The sequence below is a fragment of the Camelus bactrianus genome, chromosome 9 (genome assembly GCF_048773025.1).
Source record: "Camelus bactrianus isolate YW-2024 breed Bactrian camel chromosome 9, ASM4877302v1, whole genome shotgun sequence".
NCBI classification, from domain to species: Eukaryota; Metazoa; Chordata; class Mammalia; order Artiodactyla; family Camelidae; genus Camelus; species Camelus bactrianus.
In genome coordinates, this window is record NC_133547.1 from 60,959,599 (window position 1) to 60,985,397 (window position 25,799).

The window sequence follows — 25,799 nt, forward strand, 5'->3', positions numbered from 1 at the left end:
AGAGATACCAGCATTATGTGAGAATCTTTATTTTGACATGTAAGTGCAGTATAAAAAATCTGACCCAAGAAGGTTTAAAAAAAAGTAAAAATAAATATGCTTACAAATTACTGTAGAAATAATACAAAAGAGGGTTAAAATTCTCAGGAAAAACCAAAACATGTCCAATTGTATAAAGGCTCTTCCCCTTCCAAGAAACGGGAATAAAGCTGAAGACCCAGTTTGGTTTCGCTGCTGAAAAATGTACAAAATAACTTAGAAAAACCAGTAGAGGTCAAATGTTGTGAGCCCACTATTTGTACCTGCCTACTTTTGATCTGGGGAAAGTTGTTAACCGCAGAACTGATGGTAGGACAGCCTAGAGTTCTGTATCTGGGAGTCCCTCCTACATTAATGTTCAAGTAAAAGCTGAAGAAAAACAAGCCCTTAGTGAAGTCTGACCTTTGCAGTTCGCTGACCGGATTTCCTCCATTGTAGTGCTCAAAATAGTTTACTTCTTGGCCAGCAGAGACATGGAAGAGCCTGGAAACACTGCCTTTAGCAAATGCCTGCTGCCTCTTCCCAGGCTTCTTGGATCGGGCCGCACGTCAACCAGCAGTCTTAACAGAAATGCGAGGTCTGTGCGATGTAGCAATGTTAGCTGCACCTGGAAAACCCTTGAGTTCGTGGGAGATGAAGGAAAGCACCAGGGTTTGCCCATCTGTGGCTCAGAGCACACTTTGTTCCTTTGTAGGCACCTGGGCACACTAGGGGCTTTCCCCCTCAACGACTCTCCACCTTAGTGCTGGTTCTGAGGGGTCAGCCAGCCCCTCGGAGGATGGATGTTTGGAGAGAGCAAGCACACATGAGCAAGCAACCCCTAAGTCAAAGGCTTAGTCACTATCCCAGGTTTCAAACCTAAGACCTCAGGACAGTCTACGTACGGATTGCAAATCTGTAGAAAATGGCCTTCCCTCACCCCCCTTTCATCCCACCCAAAGAAAAAGAGGGAAATCAAATAGCCTCAGGAGATTGAAAGCAAGAACCTTAATGATTTAGAAAACAATTCCATCTCCTAGGCTAGTTTTTGGGCAGAAACAAGTAAATGCAGTAGTGACTATCCACAACTTGCCTGTAAGAATTCCCTGCAGAAGCCATTGAAGAGAATGGACAGTCTCAACGATGACCAGCTTGGATGTGAGGGTTCACTTAGGGAACATTGGAAAGCTTTCCATTAAAGGTGATTGTCAAGAACTGTAGCCCAGAAGTCACATGCTACTCGGCTGCCAAGAAATCTGTCCGAGCAGTTCCAGGACTGTAGCCAGTTTGGTCAGAGGCTTTTAATAGTTTTTATCCCATGTGCTGCGGGCAGGCTTGCCTGTTGCAGGGGATCCTATGAGAGTCCCGGCTTGGTCTCAGTCGCCACCTCAGTCGTACCCATGAGGGGGAGGGTGGAAGAGGTGACTATCAGTTTGAGGTGAAGTCTGTCCAAGACACAGAGCTGATTGAGAGAGGAGTTCTCAAGTATACAGGTTGAAATACCTAAGCCATCACTTCCTTTCTGAGCATACTGGGGTTTAATCTTCCTGGTAGATGACCATTTGACCTCCCCCCAAGAGATCACAGACAAGCTAATCTAGGTGTCTAGGCAATTTCCAGGTAGAGTGCATTCAGCCCAAGGCCTTCAGTGTATAGCGCATGGCCTTTAGCACCACCACCAATGTTTGTTCCTCCTGGCAGACTTTCCTTTTTGACATATATATATACACACACAAATACACACTTAAAAGCAGTTCAGTGCTAACCTCCTGCAAGTTTGGCTCATCCTTGGGATGTTGAGATGTGGAATGGGGTACATCACGTAATAAAGCACCATTCCTGGACCCTGTTTTCTGATGCCCAGAGACCAGGCTTCTGGGCGTTGTATTTCAGGCACAATCTTATTGCATTGATAACTAGATTGAGGAGGGGGACACATTACTTAGCTGGGCCAAATCTCAGAAATTTTCCCACCGCCTCTGGTTGTGTTCAGGTGGACTAAGGGAACCCCTTCCCACAGGCTGTCGTTGCTCAATTACCTATCAGAAGTTGCCACTGAATGGAACTTACTGTTTGTTTTAGCACACTTCTGAGTTCCCTCTGGATTCCGTGGGAGGAAGTAGAATCCTTCCCAGAGGCCACTGTGTGTGCACAGGCAAGCAGTCAGGCAGCCGGAAAACGTAGACACCTCCTCTGCCCCAGAGCTGGACTTGCCTTCTCTAAACTGTCCCAGGTTGTACTACAGTCACTGTTCTTTGCACTTCAGATTTGTCCTTTGGACCATTAAGAAACTAAAACAGCACTCCCTCCTCCCTCCCACCCTGTCTTTTCCATTCCCCTTCCCTCCCTTACCCATTGCACTTTTCCCGCTCTGCTTGGGGGCTGGGTCACACCTCAGCAAAAGGTAAGCTATACTGTTCTGGCTTCTTCCCGCACCGCCGAGCAATAATGGCCAGATACAACATGAGGAGGGCCACCCAGTAGCAGCCATACAGGATGGCCCCAGAGACAAGGAAAGCTAGCTCTGTCTCACTGAACAGATCCTGGCAGTAAGCTGTGTAGGCCAGCCCCCCAAGAAGGACGGCCACCCAGATGGACACAGGGATGAGGCCAATGAAGTTCACCACAATGGTTTTTCGGCCAGAGGTGCCCCAGCCAGACTTGTTGATGGTAGCAATGGCAAAGATCTTGGCTGGCAGAAGGCTGGACATATAGAGAAGGGAGTAAAGGGACATGAAGATCATCTCTGCGTTGCCCCGAAGGAAGCAGGCATAGGTAGCCTTGATAATGCCCACCAGCTGCACCGTCAGTAGGAAGAGGAGAATGTTCCAGATGCGGCCCCGGTAGAAAAGCTGTATGACCGTGGCAATAAGGAAGAAAGGGAAGAAACCTGTGACCACTGATTCATAGGTCATCCAGAGGTGGTGCTTGTGGAACCACAGAGAGTTGTAGAGCCACTCCCGGAAGTAAGACTTGCTCCAGCGGGTCTGCTGGTTGAGCCACCGAAGGTACTTGGTGGGGGTCTCTGTGAGGCATTTAGAGCGTGCTGTATACTTAGTCCTGTAGCCGAGACTCAGGACTCGGTTGGTGAGGTGCCGGTCGTCCCCAAAGCTGCACTTGCTGCCCAGGAACTTCTGATGGTACCAGTCCTCCAAGAATCGCTGAAGGAGGCTATTGCGGTACATGCCCAAGGGCCCACTAATACACTGCACGCAGCCAAAATAGGACTGGCAGGCGCGCTCCACATTGAAGGCCATCCAGTACCTCACGCTGCTCAGGAAGGAGATCCATGAATCGTACTTGTTGAGGATCTGCAAGGGAACCAGAGATGCTGGGCCTCCTTACCTGAGAACATGAGCCCCAGGAGGCAGAGACCAGGAGGCCTCCCTACCCTCCTGAGCTCTGTGGCCCAAATCCTGTTCAAATTCCTGGCCATGAGTGCTGGGAAACCAGAAGCTCAGAGGAGCCAACCACAGCCAGTCACTCTCCCCAGCACCAGTTCCACCTCTCCACTGTGTCATCTATACTGACTGTCCCAATGAAGTGGCTCTAACAGTCAAAGCCACCTTCAGTCTCAGGAGGCAGCCTGTGGCTGTGCCTGGAGAAGAGCTTAAGAAAGATGCAAAGCAACACCCCAGCCAGCCATCCTGCCCCTTCCTGCAGTTGGAAAGCTTCTTGGGAAGACGTGCTATGTTGCCAGCAGTACCCTCTGGAAGAACATCTGGCCCCTGAATCTTACCATACTGCCCAGAGCTCTTCAGTGCAACTTCCCTAAGAGCAAGGGTTTCTCAGGGTCTAACTTTGGGGGTACTTGCTGCATCACCAGCCAAAAATGAAGCACCTTCCAGGATCGATGGCCTCAGAATACTGTGCCCCTCCCAGCAGCATAGGCTCCTACATACCTATTAAGTGGTATCTCCCCACCCCTGGGGTTGAAAAAGAACAGGAAGGCAGTTGGGTAGCAAGTGAGCCCTTTGATACCAGTGAAAACTGTCAAAGGAAAAAACTTGCCTCCAAAATTCTACGAAGTCAAGATGCCCATTTCCCCAGCATATCCAATTGGATTTGGAAGCAGAAAGAATCCAGACCCCAACCCCAGGAATTACTTCTTACTTGGACATCTCCCCCGACACCCCCTACTTGGGGGTCCTCCTCCAGGACTCGAAGCATCTCGATAGTGCAGGCTGGATCCAGCACAGTGTCAGAGTCACACACCTGCAGAGGGAATGCACTGTTAGTCCATTACAGGGACACACACACACGGCCGCTCACTGGCACATAACCCCCTTGCACGTGATTCACTTCAAGCTACTAGGAAAGGGATCTCTGCCAAATAGAAGGAGTGAGATGCATGGTAAAGGAAAGTAAGATAAAGGAGAGTTCAGATACCAGGCTTGACAGCCACTAGGCTGAGAGAATCCCAGGAGACTGTCAGTGCTGGGCCTGGAAAGGGAGAAGTGATTAGCACTGGGATCCTCAGAGTTGGTCTTAAAATACTTCTCTGGGGTCTTGGTGAAGAAAGAAAAGTCTTTGAAATCAATTGGCAGGCATAGTGGCTAGACCACGGCCAGCAGACATTTCTCAGAAGGCCAAGAAATGCTCTTGCCAGAGGCTGCTGCCCAAAGCTCTCTCATAGGATTATTAAGACCAGGGTCTTCCCTGTTTCAGCCTCTGGCCTCTTAGACAACCCGCAGCCTAAGTGGAGTGTGTATCTAACCCAGTCACAGGCCCTCTCATGTGGCTGCCAGGCCTTCTGTGCTCCCTTGGCCAAGTCTCAGGCCAGGGCACAGTATGGCCAAGGCCTATTCTCACCTGGCTTGTCTGGATGGGCATGGAAGCTGGCAGCAGTTGCCTCCAGTTAGAACCTGGATCAAATCCTGCCCGTCTTTCCTAGGGAGGCTCACAGTTGGATTCTAACAGGTAGCCTGTTACTATTATTAGTTGAACCTGGGCTACAAACACCCTGGTGGCTGACTCCTTGTCTGTTTTCTAGAAAATTACTGAGATGGCACAAAGAGCCCAGATAACCATTGGGTAGGGGAGCCAGGTTCCTGACCCCTGAGAGAGCCAAGAACAGTATCCACAGAGGAGCCCACACCCTGTTCTGCAAAAGCCTAAAAATCCTTTTACTAAAGTTGCTGAGAGTCCATTAGCCTACAGGAAGGGAGCCGTCCTCTGCACTCCAACCCAACCTGTCTCTCCACGTTGGAAGACTCGGTGGCCACAGCCAAGCAGCAGAAAGCAGAGGAGGAATCAGGCAGAGCCATCACAGCTGCTCCCTCCTGACACGTTACAATACAGGCCCAGACTGGGAAGGTCCCAGAGCCACCTCAGCTCACAGGCCAAGCTTCCCAGTGCTGCTGGTCTCACGACTACTTCCTGCCCTGACACGCTGTGTCTTCATGCTGCTCAGCTTCCTTCACTCCAGGGAAGTCTAGCTTCTAGCTGAGCAAGGTTAGGGAAGTTAAAGCTCTTGGCTGCCTGGGTTTCCCCACTGGCTGGAGTAGGGTTATCTCCCAGAGAGGGAAAGACACCATCAGCAGGGCTGCCCCAGGGCCAGAGCGAAGGGCTGGCTCAGGTGTGTGATCCACAGAACACTCAGGACAGGAAGCTGTGTGAGAAAGCAAGTTTTTGAGGATTTTATGCTTCAAGGGAGTAGATGATGAAGTCACTATGACTAGAGCATGTGCCAGGGCTCAATGGCTTTTTCTAAGCTTTCTGAGTCCCCAGGAAAGTTTCAAAGGTCCCCTGACCCTAGCTGAATTGCAGAATCAAGAGCTGCCTCACACCCCTCCCGCCAAGGCTGAGGAGGGCCTTGAGCGTAGGAAGACAGAAAAAGACAAATGTACCAACTCTCATGCAAGGATTCAACTTTCCAAACAGCCAAAAACAAAAAAATCTGTGGCAAGCTAATTTTAGGTGATACAGTATAGAAAATTTAAATATTGGAGTACTCAACATGCTGTCAGCAAAACTGTGTTGGTACGTAGGTGGGTTACCGTGGCAGTCGCTATTCATTCAAGCGGTGGTCATGTGTGGAGGAGGGCAGGAACAGAGTGGAGAGTGGGTTCTGGACCAGCAATCTAGGGTCCTGGGTGTCAGTTTCTACTTGATACTGAAATGCGTGAGCTTTCATCAGTCCTCTCCAGGTTTTGTTACTTGAAAACTGGAGCAATGTTAACCTTGTCAACATAGTAAAATTTCCAGCCTGGTGTCAGTGCCCCCTTTGACTGGAAGCCAGGCAGGGTCTGTTCAGGGTCCTGGCCCTGCCAAGACAGCTGCAGAATCGAACTGGTGGTTGATTTTCACCTGTGTCCCTCCACCTCCCAGACAACCTGGCACTGGGAAGAGGAGGACTTTTTCATCCCTAAATGAAACAGCATTTGAGTGCTCTATGCATGATTTCTTTTGCTCTTCCTCACATTTCCTCATGAAGACTCATCCCCATGTTGCCAGTGGTGAGGCAGTATTGCACAGTAGACAAGGACTGGCTGCCTGGGCTCAAATCCTGGCTCTGCACCTTACTGCTGTGTGACATTAGGCAAGTGACTGAGTCTCTGTGCTTCAAGCACAGCTTCTATAAGTGGAAATAACAGTACTCATCCCCTAGGAGTATTATGAGGATTAAAAGAACTAAAAGGTATGAAGTGCCTACAACAGTGTCTGGTATGAAGAAAATGCCATATACATGCTTATTATTGTTGGGATTCCCAATCCAAAGACCTGCGCAAAATCACAGGGCTAAGTAACAGCAGAACCAGAACGCCCTCCCAGGCTTTTCTGACCACAAACTGCTGTTAAGAACCATTATGCCTTACTGCCTTCTTAAGTGCAGAGGAGGAATGTGCCTAACACAGGAGACTAGACTGGACCAGAAATTCCTGAGGGGAGTACACCTGGCTGGCTGGCCACGTCGCACGTCCACATACCCCTAGGGAGGCACACTTACCTGGATGTAGTCCACCGAATCACCAAGGGCCTTGAAGGCCGTGTACATGACCTCTCGCTTGCCTCCCCACTTCTGCATGATGCACGAGAAGGTGCTGGCCCGCACCACATCCCGCACACGGTCCATGCCCTCCTGCAGGCTTGCCTCCGTCTCGCCCTCACCCGCCTCATGGAAGTTACTGCGCCACACAAAGAAGCCGGCTTGCTCGGTGCCACCGAGCACCTCGTGGAAGATGTCCAGCATGTAAGCATCCTCCTGGCGATTGCCGTCCACCACCATGACCACCTTGAGGTCGCGGAAGGCGATGCGCTGGGCTGAGCGCAGGCACTTGCGCAAGTAGTCGGGGTCCTCCTGGTATGCAGCAATACAGAGTGCCACCGAGCGCCGCATCGGTGAGGGCAGCTTCAATGGCCGGCCTGCCCGCCGCATGCGCCGGTGCTCCAGGAAGGCAAACAGGCTCTGGATGAGCAGATGCAGGCCCAGGATGGCACCGTACAGCCCAAAGGACAGGTAGTGCTTTTCTGTGTGGATGAACTGGTAGCCTGTCACATAAGCTGCCAGGATGCCACCCAGCACTGCCAGGGCAAACAGGCTGGTGCCCACCACACGCAGGGCTGTTGTCAGCTGCACCGGCATCTGGTGGGAGAAGGCAGGAGACATGGGGTCAGGCAGGGGCCAGTGGGCTTATTTTTCTCTGGGCCTGGCTGGGGAGATGACCCATTAATAAAAACAATTACCATTTATTGAGCATGACCAAAACTGCAGACTCAGAAGCCAGACTACTGGGGTTCAAATCCCAGCTCTGCCACTTACTATGTCCTACCCTTAGTTTATTCTTCTGTAAAATGTGGATTGCAGCACTAACCTCCCAGCATCTTTGAGAATTGACAGGTTACATATGTAAAGCACTTAAAGTAGTACTTATTGTTAGACAAACCAAAGCCAGAGAGAGCCATGTGATACCCAACTGGTGGATGGCAAAACCGGGATCTGCCTGACCCAGAGCTCTCATAGGCAAGCTTCAATAGGAGTGAGCCTGAAGCCAGAGGCAGCCCTGAGCACCTGAGGGGCCTGGAAGAGGGAGGAGGAGGGGCAGGTAGGCAGCTTCTATCTGCCCTGTGCCCACTAGGGCATTGCACAGCCACCAATAAGGCCCATGAAGAAAGTGGGGAAGGAAAAGATGAGAAACAGCAGGAAACATTATGGGTACTGGGGGGAAAAAGAAGGGAACAGCTTCCCTTTCTAGAAACAGCTCAATCAATTAGAGAAAGTTTCCCTGTGTTCTCTGCTTTCTCACCTTTTTCTCATTTACTTGAAAGGCAGGAAAGAAAGGGAAACCAACCAGAAAAAGCAGACAAGGGAAAGACGAGGAAATGAGAACTGGGGTGTGGACAGCCCTCCTGGAAGCCCAGCTCTGGGGCCAGAGGGAACTGCAGCCACCACTGCAGGAGCCAGGGAGGTATGGCTACCTGGGAAGCCCCATCCACTTGGTCCTAGTGCCTGCATGGAATGTCTGTGCACGTCTCCCTGCCCCGCCACTCCTGGAAATGCTGCCAGATTTTGTTTGCAACTAAGTCAGGGCTTCTAGCATCTGCCCAGTTGGAAACAGCTGTGTTTTAATGAAAAGATCCAACCACAGCACCAGAAGACTTGTGCTTGAGAAGCAGCTTTACTATCTCCTATCTGCTTGACCTTGCCAGAGTTCTGAGACTTAATATCCACCGCCCCCCATCACCTCCGCATGAGGGAGCCCAGTGGTTTCTTGCTCCACAGGTCTCAGGTAGGTCCTTTTTACTGATTAGTAGCCCTGAAGGACTACCCAAGTGGTAAGGCTGCTGGGGGATGGGGGAAGGCTGAAGAGGACAGCTCCCTGCCTTCCATTCTGAGGCCTTCTCCTTGCTACCTGCCTGATCTGGTGCCAGATCACCTATCCTGATAGGTGCCACCCACCTTCTACAGATAATGAGGTGTCACTTCCGAGCCTGCTCCAAGTCTAGGTCTCACTTGAAACCGACTCCTGACGCCTACCTCAACACAAACACACTTCTTGCCAGAAGCCTGTTCCCCCCACCACGTCTCACATAGGAGGGATGAGGAACACGCAATCACTGTCCAAATCAGTCCGCGACTCAGGCCCCAGCAGCATTCCAGCAGCTTCGGTCCGGAAAGTGCTGTTGGCAGCCTTGCCTCTCCGGGAAGCGCGGCCTCCGGGCGCTCTGCCCCGCCATCCCGGGGAGCCTACCGCGTGCTTCCTCTGCCTGACTCTCTGCCCTCCCTCCCCCACATCTCGCACGCGCCTGTGCCCCAGGGGCCCCCAGGCCCTGCATCCACGGCCCAGGAGCACCCCAGTCCCCTTCTTGAGCTTACATGCCCTGGGGGCGCTGCCAGCACCACTGCCCGCCTGCGCTTTGGCAAAGGGCAGGGGGCGCCGAGACCAACCCAGCAAACCGCGGGGCGCTGGCGCCCCGCCTCGGTGCAGTGCCGGAGGCGGTGCCCACCAGGTTAATGCAGCCGGGAAGGCGCTGGCCACGCTTCTCACCTCACCCCCTCCACAGGCTTCCCTTCTGGCGAAGGCGGTGCCGGCCACACCCACGTGCCGGTTTCCCACGACCCAGCCGCCAAGGAACGGAAACCCTAAGAAATCAGTCGGACCAGGCCCCGCTCATCTCCTCGGGGGCCCCCGCTACCTTGGCAAAGTGCGCCTGCAGACAAAGGCGGCATCTCCGGTATCGCCGGCCCCTTCCTTTCCCGGGCGGGAAACCTTTCTCCCCCGCTCAGGAATTGGAAATATTACCCCGGCTCCCCTACCCCGCAGCTGGAGACCCCACGTGCAATCAGGCGCTGCTTCAGGTTCTGCATGAGGTGGCCCGGCCCAGACAGGGGGCTGTGTCACCCCCAAGCCGGCGGCGGAGAACCTCTTGCCCTTACCCCCTTCGCTCAAAAGGGATTCCACGAGCTCGGACCCTGTAGGCTAATGCGCACCCGGCTTCAAGGGCAAGAGGTTGGGGGCGCTCCTTAAGACTTCCTCCCGCTGCCAGACACCAGGGAAAGAGAAAACCCCCAGCCAAGGACGCACGCCGCCAATCTACCCCCGAAACTTTGCAGGGCTGCCCAGTCTGCAGGCTCTCCTGCTGACAGGTGTGCCATGCTGCGGGGCCCACACGCGGCGGGATGGAAACTTGCGAGCGGGGCGGGGGCTCTTTCCTTTGCGCCCAGCCGCCCTCCCCGTCCCTTCTGAGCCGGCAAGGGAAGGGGAGCCCAGGCCGCGGTTACATGCGGCCGTAGCCCGGCTGACCCGCAGGAACCCGGGCGCCGAGCAGCTTGGTGCCTGGACAGGTGCGAACCCCAGGGCCGGCCTGGGACTGGAAGAGACTCTAGCTAGCCTCATGCCCCTCACCGTCGTCCGCCTCCTAATCCATCCACAAAACAGGAACCGCAAGGGAGGAAGGGAGGAGAGGCTGGAGAAGGAGAGGATGGAGGAAGAAAGGAAGGAGGGGTCAGTGGGAAAGGGCTGCAGGAACCGCCGCCGGGAAGCCTGGAGATGCCGCAGCCCTTAGCCCACCTCCCAGCGCTGGACGCGGCGTCCGCACGGCCGGGGAGCCGGCGGGAGTCCGCTAGGCTCAGCAAGAGGCGCCCCTGGAACCTTGCGCGACCAGGTCCAGCGCGCGGCCCGCCCCTCGGAGGCGACTGGCCGGCCGGCCGGGCCCGCGCTCACCGTGCCGCCGGCTACCCGCGCTCCAGTGCTCAGCAGGCCCGCGGCGGCTCCATACCCCTCCTCCCGCTCCTCGCCGCCGCCGCACCTCGCTCCGCCGCCGCACCTCGCTCCACCGTGCACCGTCGCCGCCTCGCGCTCCGACTGACGAGCGCGGGCCCCGCCGAGCCGCCTTTAAGTACCGAGCGCGTCCCCGCGGGGAGAAGCGCCCTCCTCCGGCCCTCGGGCCGGTAAAGTTAAGAGTGGGAGGGCTCCCCCGAGAGCCGCGAGGGAGCACCCCCTTCCCGGTTCGACCCTAGGTACCTCCATGCGGCCGGCGCACGGTGGGACGCCGGGCCCCGAGTGGACGCGGCTCCTCCAGGTCGCAAAGACTCATAATCTCGGCACCCTCGGAAACTGGGTTCCCCAACAGAGTCAAAAGCCGAGCTCCTTCGCGCTAGTCCCGGGGCTAACTGCCCAGGGGGTGGCGGTCATTGTGCTCAACCTAGAACCCGAATTGTAGTTAACTTCCAATAAAACCCACTGGGGCTTCCAAAATTGTTACTCTCGGCTCTCTCTTCTCCCGCGCCCCCACCACCCCGTTCTAAGCCACGAAACTAACTCACCCTGCAAAGCAAGCGAGTAGAAACACCCCGACTGGACACGCGAAGGGGCTGTGCGCTCTAGAGGGTACTCCCTAAAACCCAGACAGCAGAACCTTCCTGCCGGCCAAAAAAAAAAAAAAAAAAAAGGCGCAGAAGAGAACACTTGTTAAATATAAAAATACTGGTCAAAGAAGTTGTTAACAACTGTGACAAGCTTAGTCTTGAATTCCACAGTGGGGCGCTGATGACTTTAAGGCTGTTTGCAAAAGCTGCAAATGGTTTTGCAAGAACCTTGGAAGTTCCGGTGTCTTAAAGCCAAAACCAATTCCTCCTCCCCTTTTTTACACCTGTATTTCCGACAACCATGACCTCCTAGGTTCCCACTGCCTTTATCACCAGGGGTTTCCAAGTTCCTAAAAGCTGGTTCTAGACTTGGGTGAGGTGAGGTGAAGTGGGGTGGGGTCGGGTGTAGAGGTGGGCAGTTGTTAGGAGAGGAAGGTTAGAACCAGCTGAACACACTTGATTTCTAAATCTTGGGAAAACTTGGAGGTATTATAATTGAAGACTAGTAAAAAATGAATTTACATGGCCTCTAGATACACCTGAGACAATTTCCATCACTTCTTCCCAAGCAGCAATAAAGTTATAGGAACCTGAACTGCAGTCTGCAAGCTGCTCCTCTCAGAAGTCTTAGGGGCTCAGGGACTTGCCTGCCCACGCTCGCTCACTCTGGCCACAGAGCTCACCCCTCCTTCCCTAAGGCGAGCAGACCTCTGGCCCACCTACTCCATCCACCCCCACCTTGCATTACAGAAATCAAATCATTTCACACTTTTGTTTGCAAAAATCATCACTAATATGCTACAAGATTTAAACATTCCTTTTTGTGTGATTTTTAAAATTAGTATTGAATTCACAGTGGGAATGTGTTCTGAACTTCTGGTGGGCCCTAATAAGAGCTAACAATGCACAGGTGGAAAGAGAAGCTCTCAGGAGGGCTCTGGAGTCAGTTCTGCCAGTAGCTGTGTGGCACTAACCTCAGTGTCTTCATCTCAGAAATGGGATTGAATATCTATTTGACAGGATTATCATAAGTATTGAGAGATTGAAAGTGCTCAGTAAGGTTAGCTCCAGTTAATTTCAACCAGAGAATGGCATCTGTTAACGATGCTCTGGATTCTACATGCCCACCCCGCCAGGATGACACTCTGTGACAGGAAGAAATCAGTGTGTGTGAGAAATGCCTTGTCTCAATTGCATTATGGACTCCCAGAGCCCTAGGCTACCACCTCTTCATCCAGGGTCATTGTAGAGCCTGAAGGAGCTATCTGATCCTACCTCCTACCCAAATGTGCAGTCTGCAAACTTTTAGAACAGGGGAAACAAGCCGGGGCTAGGTGGCAACAAAAAACGTGTGCATCAGCCTGGCGGGGAGCAAATGCCCTGTTAAAAGGAGATGTCCCTTTGAGAGGGAGGGCCCAGTGTGGCCAGGAGCTCTGTTGTCAAAAGAAGACAGAAATCCAGATTTTTATGTGAAATCTCCTCGTTTTTAAGTGTTGGATACTAACTCAAATGTTAAAAAACACTCCACAGGCCAGGCAAAATGTGTCTGTGAGTCAGCTCCAGCCAGCTGGCTGCTTGCAAGTGACCTGTTTAAGCTTAAGGAATGGAGCAGCCAGTTTGGAAAGATCCGGTCTGCCCTCAGCAACACAGTAACATGATTTCTCTGGGTACAAGTTTCCTGGGGCTGCTCCAGGATCATCTCATGCCTAGTTAATTTCTAAGTCTCCAAATTTGTCCCACAGTGTTAGTGCCTCTCTCACTTAGTTGGCTCCAGGGAGTTTTATAGGTGGTGGGCTGGTACAGCACAACCTCACTAGTCAATTAAAACCTCCTAAATGAACAGCAGGTCCAGATGCAACATCATAAGAACAGTAAACACTCTGCCCATATCAATTGGCTTGGCCCCCTAAATGGCTTCCCCTGGGGAGCAAATTCTCATTTTCTGATCTGCAGGGCCAGCGACCTGGTGTTATCAGGCAGCCAGGAGAGTCTTTACCTTTGCGGCCAGTCTATGCCAGGGAGGATTTGCCTGTAATTAACACCCAGTTTGCCCTGCTCTATTTGCATTTATCTCTTCAGGGGGCGGTGGCTGGAAGAATCTTTCAGGGGTTAATACAATAAAGCTCAAGTTTATCTCTGCTTACCACTGGGGATTTAAAAAATAGGACTAATTCCATACTCAGTCACTTAACGTGAATTCAGAGGTTGCTGAATGGCTTTTACATAGCTTCCAGAGGATGAGCCTCCTGTTTGGCTCTGTAGTAGAAGATTCATGCGGTATTTTAACATTTATTGAACACACACTGAAGACCTGCTCTGAGCAGAGAAGGGTGCTTTGGCACCAGGAAGTCTCAGGCTGATCTGCTGTCATCTAGATAGTTATCCATTTTGAAGACAAATACACTTGAAAAATTAAGTAACTGTACAAGGAAGTTTATAATTAAATGTTGATGAGAGAATCCAATTAGATGAGCTTAAAGATGTCAGGAAAGAGATCTCTGTGAGCTGGAATGGGCTGGGCAGAGTTTCCTGGAGAACTTGAGCTGACTGTGTAGAGGCAAGAGCATTCTAGACAGGAAGCAGAGCTTGGGAACAAGAAGGGGTGGTAGAGGAATGGGTGAGGTGTGTTTGAAGGAGAGCAAAGAAAGGCCTGGACGAAACAAGAAACTGACACTGAAGAACTTGCAACGGTGCCTGCTATGTAGAAAGTGCCTGATAAAGTCTATCTGCAGAGGAGGAGGATGCTAGGGACTGATTCTGGAGGGCCTTAGATGACTGAATAAGGAGTTTAGATTTTATCCAGTAGGTGACAGAGACCTACAGAAGATGTCTGAGCAAGGGAGTAAAACATTGGAAGTATTGTTTGAGGACGGCTGAGCCGGTGGTACTTCAGGAGTGGGGTTAGGAGACCTGTTAGGAGGCAGATAAACCACAACAAAGGGGCAGGAAAGGGTAGTGGTGAGAATTGTTGGTGCTGACTTCAGGAAGCAGAGTTGAAAGCAGGCAGTGTCAACTATTTTGGGCACAAATGAGGGTAGAGGTGGAGGAATAATCAAGAGAAAGAGACTTGGAGGGTCAGCTTGAAGGACTGAAGGGGCCATTCTCAAAGCTTCAGAGTGTTTGAAAAAAACTGAAGCCAACAGTACCACAAACAAACATTTCACCTCCCAACTAATTTTCAAATCCAAACCCATGAAATACTCAAAAACTTCACACCCATAGGAGTCTGCCATTTGAGCTCTATTGTCATCACTTGTGCTTGAAACTGTGGGACAACCCTACCAAGTAACCAGGTGCTGCTCTGCTCTGCTGGTCTCCCAGTGATTGACTGGGCAGTGAGAGGCGGGGAAAGGAGGGATGTTCTAGCTCCAGAGGCTGCCCCCTCACCCTCTGCCCTCACACTTCAGTGCTCCACCCTGGCATCTAGCCCGCAGTCTCTAGCGAAGCAAAGCAGAATGGGGGACGGCAGCCAAGCCACCAGGTCTCCCCTAGTCCCTTCAGGCTTCATCCCATCAGCATCTTCTGGGGTGACCACAGTCAAAACCTCTTGAAGCTAATGAAGGTGAATTTAAATTGGCCTCCAAGGAATAACAAGTTATGTCCCCCAGCTGACTAAATAGGGCTTTCTCCTCAAGGCAGCTTCACCTGCAATACTAGTTAATACATAATTCAAAGTGGAAAGTGTGTGCCTTGACTACGGTGAGGCAGCTACTACCAAACAAAGTTATCCTTTCATAACTCTCCCCTCTTACCGACAAGTACTCTGTAATCAGTACCATTTCTAGGTGCTATGTTTGAAGAAGTAGGCTTAAGGACTTTTCTGTCCTGCAGTTAGAGTGGTTAGATTTTAACTCCAGTCTCTCTCTCCTTGGGTGGAAGAATCGTTTTCATTTCAAATTAAGGGGCCTCTGTTCTGCTGGAGATAGAGCAGCCAGCCCCTACCAAGGGGCCAGGTTCTTTTATGCTGGCTTGAAGGTCACGTTTCGAAGGGCACAGGGGACCGATAACCAAGTGTCAAGTCAGACCTAGAGATGCTTTTCTTGGAATCCTGAACAGAAAGAGCTCTTCCTGGTCATCTTTCCTTTCTCTCCCTCCCAAGGTGAATGGAGAAAGAAATCCGGAAGACAATTTTAAACCATAATCTACCTTCTTGGTAGAATATTGTGCAGCTACTAAGTATAATGTTCGTGAAGAGAATGTGGGAATATGCAAATATGCGTATAATACAATGTTAAGTAAAAAAGGCAGGATACAAACATTGTCACGTATGAATGACTACATTTATGTTGTTTTCTTTTAAATCCTATGAATTAAAAGGCAGGAGAGAAATTCATCTGGATATTAAGATCAGGTTTGGGTGGTGAAACAAATTTTTTCTCGTTACCTTTTTCTCTGTATTCTCCAAATTTTCTACTACTAAGTATAATAATTTTGTAGTGAAAAGGTATTTTTAAATGATATAAATTGTGAATCCACAGAATTTCCTTCTAAGCTGCGGTTGGGTGGGATACAGTCCATATGACACATGGGTTCATGTGAAAAAGGTTTGGCAACCCCAGTCTACTAAGAAAGCAGTAGTATTGGGAAGGCCAGGATATAGGATTCGTGGTCGCCAAAACCAATAATTTGCTTCATTTAAATCCCTCCCACTATTCCTTTGAGAGAATTTTACAGGGAAGCAGGGAGGATGTAGAGCTGTCCTTGCTATCCAGCGACTTTGAGAGAATTATAAAGACTCCTTCCTCCTGGCAACACAGCCATGAGCCAGGTCACATGGTTTGCCTGGCACAGCCCAGCTGGTATCAGCCCCTACTCAGCCCCTTATCCAGGGTCACAGTGATCCTAAGGAAGAGAGGCAGGCACACTAAATGTGGGCTCTAGGAGTGCCTGAATGCTTCTCCCAAAAAAAGTACTTCCAAGAACAATGATGTCAACAGCATTGCACTCCTGCGTGAGGAAGCCCTAGGGAGAGGCTGTCTCCTGTGGGTGCTGCAAACCTACCCCCATGCAGTTACCTCTGGGCACGTCCACACCCACACATGCACACAACACACTGTACACAAAACAGACACACGCATACTTGCTCATGACACAAGTGCACACTCACTTTCTCAGACCCAAGTGGAACACAACCCCAGTCTACAGTCCCAGTCACAGGATCCTCAGGAGGGGAACAAATCGCTTAAGGTAACCTTGTTCCAAATGCATTTAGCTCTTGTTACAATAACATCAACCACAGTTCTTAAATGTGCTGGCACTTCTGCTTATGCCCTTTTTCTTGATTAAAGACACCATTAGTCACTGTCACAGAAGAAGGCCAAAGCTGGATCCCCTATAAAGCAATTAGAGAATAGCCAAGGGTCGGGGCAGTTCCCATCAGCAACCTCGTGGGGAAAGACCCCCCCCCCATAAGTACGTCCTACTCTCAGATTTTTTTGTTAGGATACCTGCCCAGCGCACGTGTGCACGCACGCACACACACACGCTGCCCTTCTTGTCTTACCAGATAAGATACTGCAGTGGTTCTCATGTCTGGCTGCTGCACATTTGACTTTTAAAACCTGGGTAGCTTTTTAAAAAACACTAACACCTGGACCCTATCCCAGATCAATTCAGTCATAATCACTGGGGGTGAGCTTGAATTTTTAACTTTAATTCCGTAGAAGATTCTATTGTGCATCCAGCACTGAGAACACATCCTGAGGATTCTCCTTAGCTGGTTTGCAAGTGCCCTTCTGGCACCGGGAGGACAGCAAGAGAGCCAGCCAGTCCCAGAGGTGAGCTCCAGAGAGCACGAGTGTCTCTCCCTTTACCTCGAGCACCTTGCCTGCCACACCTGTTTGAATTAACTGACCTTAAAACCTTAACAATGAACCAACCAGAAGCCAGAAGACAAAAAGGAACAAGAGAAAAGATGCTGATTTGAAGTAGAAAGTAGGGAGAGCCAAGGAAAAACACAGAGGACAGGACCAGCTGGGCAGGGTCAGTCCCCAGATCTCCGAATCTGCCTGGACTTGGATTGACAGAATCTTAAAAGTTGGCAAAGGTGCCTCCAGCTTTTTCCCAGGAGAACTGGAGGAAAACCAGGGAGGATGGAACTACCATAAACAACTTGAACTGGTATTTGTTTACAAGGGATGGGACTACTATACATGGGGGGCTTCTCCTATCTAAAGAATGGGTAGGGTAGTGGATCTGGGCTGCTCTATTTTGGGGCGTGAAGTCCCCATGACCCTCCCTCTCACATGGTCCTGGCCTTGGCCGCAGAGAAACATTCACATGGCTGATGCTGGAGCCTTCTTTGCAGTCTCTGAACAATCCTGATAGAGTGTCTTTGGAAAGTGTGAGGGGGACTCACCCCAGGCCTAGTTCTTTGAAGCATCAGCACCATCCTTCTTTCAGTAAAGACAGCCTAATTTCAGGCTGGCCCTTCCCTAGGATGAGTATGGTCACCACAGGTTTTGAAGTTTGGAAAGTGGTGTGTGGTCTAATAAACGGGTGTAGGTATGGTGGGGGCAGGGCAGGGGGAGCCTGTCCAGGTTCTAGAGACTCTGGGAGCGTGGAGCAGATGGCTTTGTTCTGTACTTATGGGTGTGATGACTCCGGTAATACATCAGGAGAGCCCCACCCAGGCCCTGTTCAGAGCAGGCTTTAGCTCTTACAGGCAGACAGTGAAGATTAAATCTTACATCATTTAATAAACCACTTAAAGGCCCAGTAGCTTTTCCTAGTTCCTCAGCAGAGATGGTGCTCCTGCAGCTCCAAAGCTGCCCTCAAACTGCCTCTCCTGATACAACTCTCACCCTCAGCCACACCCCGGCACCTCTGCGATGGAGTTAGGTGCCGGCTAACTGGTTTCTGTAAGAACTAGTGAATAAAGTCCAAAGTTCCTCTGCACTAGTGCACGCATGTCTCCCTTTCCCTCGTTCTCTTCCCATTTGCAAGAAGTCATCTCTCTAGACCTTCTTTTTCCCTTCTGCAAAAGAGGGTCATTAATTCCAGTCTCACTTTTTTCTCTCAAGGACTGGTATGGAATCGAGCTATCAGTGTACACATGCAAGAAGTATATACTCAAGAAATAACAGTTTAAAATGATCTATTGTTATCATTTTGAGATACCGAAATCTGAGAACTGAAACCCTGCTTTCAGGAGGTGAAGGGGTAGAGCAAACAAAAAATAACAGCAAACCTTCAAAGGGGTATTTCTGAGCTCAGATTGGAGTTCACGGGAAGACCTGCTACATTTTCTATGTTGCACACACACAACATGGCTCTCTGCCTCCTGTGCCACCAGGAAGGCAGCCTCAGGTCTCCTACCTCAGCCACCCCAGGAAAGAAGAACAAGGCTTTCAATGAGCAGTTTATGAAAACTGTCAAATACAGGAGCAGGCGGGCTGGGGAGCTTTAGTAAATCTCTTTTCCAGCCGCTGGGCAAACTACAAGGTCAAACACAAGATGTAACAAGTTCTGGTGTTTGAGGTTGGGTTTTTATGTACACGGGCACTATTTGGTGGGAATCAGGATAGAAGTTTAACTTGACATCCAGTCCATTTGAACAAGCAGTGAACCATTTGACCATTTGAAAATATTGTGTCTGTTGGGTAGCAGCAAAGCACAGTGGCTAAAGGCCCAGCCTTGGGAGCCAGACTGCCTGGGTCCAAATACTGGTTTAGCCACTTCTTCCTATGTAATCTGGAGCAAGTAATTAGCCTTTTGTGTGTCTCAGTTTTCCCATATGTAAAACAGGGATAATGATAATACTTACCTCACAGGCACAGTGAGAGGAGTCAGTGGATGAATACATGTCAGATGCACAGAACGTAATAAGCTCTTTGTAGTGTGAACTGATGATGATGGACAAGGAGGCAGAGCTACAGCAACCATTCACCCTGGGCTTTACAGGATGAACCCAAGACTCTGAGGGCCATCAGACCCCACGTCCCGAGTCTGGTTTGGGAACCGTGGTCATTATCCTGCGGACACCACAAACCCCATGAGAAGGCCCACCCTAACACTCAGGACAGAGTCTCTACTAGAGCTGAGAGCCTAGTAGAAATGCTTCTGACTAGACGTGCAAGGGCCCAGGACTTCTCTCCAGGATGAGTGCCTGTAACTGGCTAAGGCTGCTGGTTGCATGCTTGCGAAGAGCACTACTGTGCCCCTACCAAGCCTGTGGTTTCCGTACACAGAAAACTCCATCCCCTGAAGGTTCCCTGGTCCTGAATTATCTAGAGAATGGTGTTAACACTTGGCTGTGGAGACTGAACCTGCATTTCATGGCTATTAATGCAAGTTGGCCATGGATGGAGGGGTGGAGATCAGCACAAACGTGTTGGTGGACAGTTAATGCCGAAAATGTTTATAACTTTTTGAACCAGCATTCTGACCTTAGGACTCATCCAGTAGAAACACTTCCATTTGCAAAGAGTTATGTATGTTTGACAATCACCGGAGAATCATGGGAAATTAGAAACAATTCAACTGACCATCAAGAGACAAATGCCTCAACCAGCTGTGGCTCACCTATGCAATGAAGACATGCCACCATTGCAGGGGAGAGGGGACTGTGAGTACTGGCAGGACAGTATCTCCAAGGTATGTGACTAGGAAACAAATGCATGGGACATTCTTTATGGTAATAATTCCACTTTTGTTTTTGAAAGCAGCAATGTATGTTAGTATATATTTGGAAAAAGGGTGAAAGGAAAGATCTGGAGGGATATACACCAAACTGCTGGTTGGTGGTAACCTTGGGGTTGGAGTGGAGGTGAGGTTGTGGGAATTCTTTCTATGTTACATATACTTTAAATGTATAATTTATATGACATATGTAATTAGCACGCATGCGCACACCACACCCACACATACACAAGCAGCCAGGGTGTCTGCATCTGAGGGCTCTGCCCCTCCTCAGCACTCTGAGGGCAGAGCGCCAGACAGCATGGGCATCACTCGGCAGGGGTCAGCGGAGATCAATCGACTGCTTGACTGCTTCGTGGGTCCCTTATGCTGGGGCTCATGCGTGAATATGAGCCCCTGAGTTTGCTTCCCAAACTGTGCTCTAGGTGAAAGAGTTTTGTTTCTATACTTGTTTCGGAGGGGAGAGACTTCATAGGATTCAACTGATGTTCAAAAGAGTCTGCCTCAAGTCCTCTGGAGACGGGCCAAATCCCACCAAAGGGGAATAGGTTACTTCCCTGTTCCACGATGTAGTTATGAGAATCATCCAAGCTTGTAGGTAAAAAATGACCTTCCAAAGTAAAGGAAACACAGAGCAAGTGATCCTGCTATTCCATGCCCCCCGCCATGGACTGTGGTGTCACGGGGTGGGGGCAGGTAATACGTGAGCCCTCCCTTCAGGCTACTGAGCCCTGAAGAAGTGTGAGGAGGGACAACAGACACCCTTCAAATAGATGGGCGCAGCCCCTTCCAGGGCTGATGGTGCAGGTCTGCGCTGCCTCCTCACCTGCCAGCCCGGGCGTGCGGAGCACAGCTCCAAGCCCTGCCAGCAGGGAAAAGTGCAGGAGCCGGCATCCTAAGACAACTCCCCAACCCCCAAGCAGGCAGAGCAGTGCAGGACATAAGAGGTGCGGCGCTGCAGGGAGGCTGCCGCGGGTGACTGCAGAAGCTCCGTGCCTGCAGAGCTCGCTGGAGGACACGGCTGGGCCCTTAGAGGTCATGCCTGCTGCTGTCCAGGGGGCAGGGGAAGAAGACCCCCCTCCCCACCACGGTCAGGGCGGAGTGGCTGCCTCCCACAGCCCACCCTGGAACTTGGCTCCCGTTTCTGACTCCCTCCCTTGCCACTGAAATTCCAGCTGAGCTTTTGGATTTCTGTGCAGAAAGACTGCAGAAGCCAATCTGCTTTTGTCCAGGTCAGATGAATCATCCCTCAACCAACTGAACAACTTTCACATGTCCTGGCCTTCCCCGTCCACTGCAGTGATCATGGGCGAGTCACAGGCAGGTGACAGGCAAGGCTCCATTCACTCAAAATCTCAGAGACAAAGGGATGGAGCAGGGCGGGGACACAGGCCAGACCAACAGGGCAGCTTACCTCTTTCTTCTGGGGCCAGTGAGGGTAAAGGGCTGCTGCCAGAGACGGGGGTAGGGAAAGGGGATGGGGCTCACCGCTTCAATTTGATTGTGCAGAAAAAAATGTGATTGGTGTGAATTCCTTTGGGCTCCATGTACTTCCCATTTTATAGTTTTTATCATCTTGGCCTCAAAGCACTTTCCAAAAAATAAGCTGAAGGGGTTTCAGGTAGAAATAGGTCTGTGGCAGGCCTCCTTGCTCATGTGATTGGGCATATCACCTCCGTGGCCCTCCCCTCCCCCCACTGCCCTCCCTGCGCTCAGCCACCACCCCTCCTTCCTCCCTCACCTCCAGGCCTTGGCACTTCCTACTCACGACTCCTGGAATGCTCCTCCCCCAAATATCTTCATGGTCAATCCTTCACCTCCTTCCAATCTTTACTCAAATATCAACTTCTCAGTGCAGACTTCTCTGGACAACTTATCCAAACTGACAGTTCTCACCCCATACATTCCTCATCCTCCTTCCCAACTTTATTTTTCTCTATAGCATTTATCACCATTTGACATTCTGCCTATTTTATTATTTATCTTATTTATTGGTCAGTCTCCTTCCACTACAATGTAAGCTTCCCCTGAAGGTAAGGGTTCTGCTCACAGCTGTGTTTCTCAGTGCCTGGTGCAGCATCGGGCACATGGTAGGTGCTCAATACATTGTTGTCATTGTCTGTGATTCATTTTCCTACCCTCTGGTCCCTGGAGGGGACTCCCTTATGCGTGGGTGGGTGGGCAGAGGCCCAGGAAAGTAAAGGAACAGAGAAGAGAGGCAAAGGAGACTATGAAAATAGGAAAAAGTACGTGTGTGGAGAGGTGAAAGTCTGTGTGCAAAGTGAAAGGTAAGAGATTTCTGATTAAACTGCAGAGCATGTGTAGAAGGGCAAGTGTGCGCCAAGGAGGAAGGACAACACAGCAGAGAGGGAAACTCCAGAATCTCCAGTAAGTCTAACCTGATAGAGCAGTCAACACTTGGGCAGAGAGCCTGGGATTTGGCTGCAGCCACAGCTTTGGGCTCCCTGTGTGTATCTTGCCACAGTGCCATCCTCTGGAGACGAAGGGACAGCAGGCCTGGAAAGAGGAGGAAGAAATCGGGAAGGGAGGGGGGGAGGGGGCCAAGTAAAAGATCAAGTCAGTGATACAGAGGAGGGTGGGTGACAGACTGCTATGCAACGGAGGGGACTGAAGGTGACAGTCCAGGAGAACTTCTGTGAGAGAGGTGAAGGGCGAGGCGAAGGGAGGAGACCGGAAGGGGCAGCAGGGAGAAGGGGGCCTTGGAGAGAGAAGAGGCAGGTGGAGGTGGAAGCCAAGCACAAAGATGTTACTGTTACACAGAATCAGACACACCTCACAGGCCTGGAAGTGTCATTCTTGCTCCTGCCATCGGCCCCTGGAGTTCTGTGCCTTTTTTTTTTTTTTGAGTTTTGAGAGTTTTTATTATCCTAAAGCTCTCAATTCTCATTGCTCTTTCCCAAGGATGGAGGTATATAGCTATAGATATTGATATATCTATATATCTAAACATGGAAGAATTGTTTAACAATTTGAAAACTTTGAATATTTTTGTCATATTTGGTGTTTAGAAGGGTTCAGTAAGGTATCTTCCCCTTGAATTTGGTAACAAGGTCAGAAAAAATTACTCTCTGAAATTGATTCCATCAAAATCGATAAAGAACACTTAGCCACTTGCCAAATAATCCAAATTAAGAGGCAATTTATTAAGAGGAGATAAAGGACTAGGATGCTTGGTGAGGCAATCTCTAGACTAGGTTTTTCGACCAGAGAGTTTCTCAGTCTCATCAAGCTGATCAACTAGGATATGTTCTCAAAACTGGAAAGCATTTAATGCAAATACTGTTGTAAGTTAAGCCAATTCTCTAATAGATCCAATCTGATTATCTTAAGTGGGCTGTATGCAGTCTAGTTAGAAGAAGTCCAAGGAACAAGAATTTCTAGTGTATATCCAGCTGGTCCAAAAGAGAGTCTCCTCTGATCTGAAAACCCAATCCTGATTTTTCTAGACACCCTTGATTTGAAGAATGGAGGTTAATCCAGGTACCTTAGCAGAATAGAAATATTCCTAACTGCCTTTGTTCTAATTCTCTGCTCACTAGGCTAACCTGTGGGACACAACTATCTGTGAGTTGGCCTCTTTAACAGGATGCCCACCACAAAGGTTCTAAGCTAAGGGCTGTGTCTGTAATCTGGCCAGAGGAAAACAGCCTGCTGTTAACCGGCAAGTGGGCCTGCTTGTAGACAGATCCGTCAGTCACCTGAGAGTTTGGGGAAATTGTGTTTTGGTTCCGGTGGGCCTGGTCACCAGAGAGTGGGGGTAAAGTACTGTGACAAAATTCAGCCCTGCAGAGCTGAGGACTGGTTAAGGAGTCCAGGTTAGCCTCACCAAGATGCTGACGACGGGGAGGGCTTGTCTGAAGCAGTCAGTCATTTTCTCCTTTCTGTCTCCTCTTTTAGCTGCAATCAAAATTCAGTGGCCAAAATATATAAATAGATAAAAAGGCATCCACAGTGAGTGCTACATGTGAAATGACTTCAAAAAACCTGGCATCAGGTCACCAATATGCGACGCACTTTCCAGCAGGCATTCAGCACAAACACACTGTCTAAGCATTCCTCTTTCTATGGGAGCAGAGGACCGAAGGCAGGATTCAAACTCTCTCATCAGAGATGCTTGTGGCTCTTTTCTCCTATAATCGAGGCAGCGCTGGGCAGACAGTAGCAGAGGGAGTGAAACAAAATGGCCAGGGAGGACAAACACAGTGCTTACCCTTCTTCTCTGGATGAGTCAACCAGCTTGATCCTTTTTTCTGGAGCTCAAATCCTCCTCAGCGCCATAGCTTTCCATCTCAATGGCAGAGGACCAGATTCAGACCTGTTATTCTTTACAGCCAAGATAATTTTATTCCATTTTTGCATGTTTTGATAACGATTTCTTTCCCTCTCTACCTCCAACTGCATCTCCGTCCCTGACAGGCTCTTGAGTGGCCAAGGATGACTAGCCCTGGCTGTTCCTCATCACAAGAGGGACAACCTCACTGTGAAAGAATATCAAGATATATGACAGACGGGTGGCCAGCCTCTTCTACTCAAGTTGCAAGAAGAGAATGGTCAATCAAATTCCATCGGTTGTAAAAATATACTTCCATCAGGTAGAAATCCTTCTCTAAATGCTACAGGACAGTGAAAAATGTGCAGATTAATGGGGTCTGTACTCATTTTTCTCTTATTGCACCCACTTCAGGCTGGATGCAGACTGGCTACACAGATGCTTTAGGGAGGTCAGCCTGAAGACACACATGACCAGAGACATAAAGCCACCTCCGGGGGCAGCCATATTACCAGCACCAAAGAGGCAGTGGGGCCACCTGCTGGAAGGCGTGGGCACTGCTCTGGTTGCTTGGTTCCTCTGCCTCCTCCATGTCCTTGGGGCCTCCTCTATGGCAGGACCGTGATCTTTTTCTCCAACTTCTGCGGTGGGAACAGAAAGTTTCTCATTATCTCATCCAGCTCTTCCAGGGCTAGCTGGGCATGGAGCTTGGCCACGTCATCGGGCTCCAGACGCACCACATGCTTCAGCAGGTGGTAGAGATCCTTGAGGACATCCCTCAGCACCTGTACAAGAGAGACAGAGTCATGACCATCTGTCTACTGTGCCAACATTTCTCAGAGCAACCTAACTGCCTTCTCTTGTCTGAGGAGTTCTATGAGGAAACCCACAGGCTCCTTTAAGAAGGCAACGCATGGCCCTCTCAGGATGGACGTGGAGTGGGGGCAACTGTACTGAGACAGGTTTCCCTTTGGGTTTCTCCTGCACCCCTGACCCCTCACTACATTGGCCTTGGGGCTGCTGCTCCCCTTTAGCCCCAGACCCAGGTATGGATGGCAGACCTCTTCCTTCAGTCCCAAAGCATGGCACAGGCCTCAGGACCACAGACAGTCAGTACTGCCCAGACCTGGCTGCTCCTGGAGCACGGTTACCAACACTCTCTCCTCCAGATCCCACAAAGCCCTCTGCGACACCCTCTGTGACACCCTCTGTGATGCCCGCAGAACAGGCAGCTATCTTATGAAACCCAGGAGGCTATTTCTTCAGCAATCAAGCTTTTCCTTGCCACTACTTTAAACATTTTCCACCATAGTTCCACTTCGGTGCCGTTTCCTCAGCCGCTATAATTTTTTTTCTTCAATTCCAGTTCCGCAATGGGAAACAAGAGAAGATGTCATAGATACAGTCACACCCGATTTTCACATCTGATGCTCTGATCTTAGGTCTGATATGGGATTGGGAAGGTGCCAAAGCACCTACTCCCAGGAGCATCTAATTTCATCTGGGGAGCTAGAACTTCTAGTAAGAAATGAGTTCCTCTAG

The 25,799-nt window shown here is 50.3% G+C and overlaps 2 protein-coding genes across 7 annotated transcripts in view; both read right to left on the minus strand.

The window, feature by feature from the left end:
• Positions 1-13: 13 nt before the first annotated feature.
• Positions 14-24,332, minus strand: HAS3 (hyaluronan synthase 3). 5 transcript variants are annotated; one of them, XM_010962535.3, is made up of 4 exons: positions 24,198-24,332; positions 6,968-7,603; positions 4,132-4,233; positions 14-3,329 (listed from the first exon to the last, which is right to left on the minus strand). In XM_010962535.3, the coding sequence occupies exons 2-4, from the start codon at positions 7,601-7,603 to the stop codon at positions 2,406-2,408; spliced, it is 1,662 nt and encodes a 553-aa protein (XP_010960837.1). In that variant the 5' UTR covers positions 24,198-24,332; the 3' UTR covers positions 14-2,405. The 5 variants fall into 5 exon arrangements, with proteins under 5 accessions (XP_010960837.1, XP_010960838.1, XP_045378247.1 ...); XM_010962536.3 differs by lacking the exon at positions 24,198-24,332 and adding an exon at positions 22,366-22,483; XM_045522291.2 differs by lacking the exon at positions 24,198-24,332 and adding an exon at positions 11,285-22,347.
• Positions 22,818-25,799, minus strand: part of TANGO6 (transport and golgi organization 6 homolog) — a 154,046-nt gene continuing 151,064 nt past the window's right edge. For both annotated transcript variants that reach the window (XM_010962538.3, XM_045522290.2), the window contains one exon: positions 22,818-25,042. In XM_010962538.3, the coding sequence (XP_010960840.2) occupies positions 24,866-25,042 (177 nt within the window). In that variant the 3' untranslated portion in view covers positions 22,818-24,865. The remainder of the gene's footprint in view (positions 25,043-25,799) is intronic.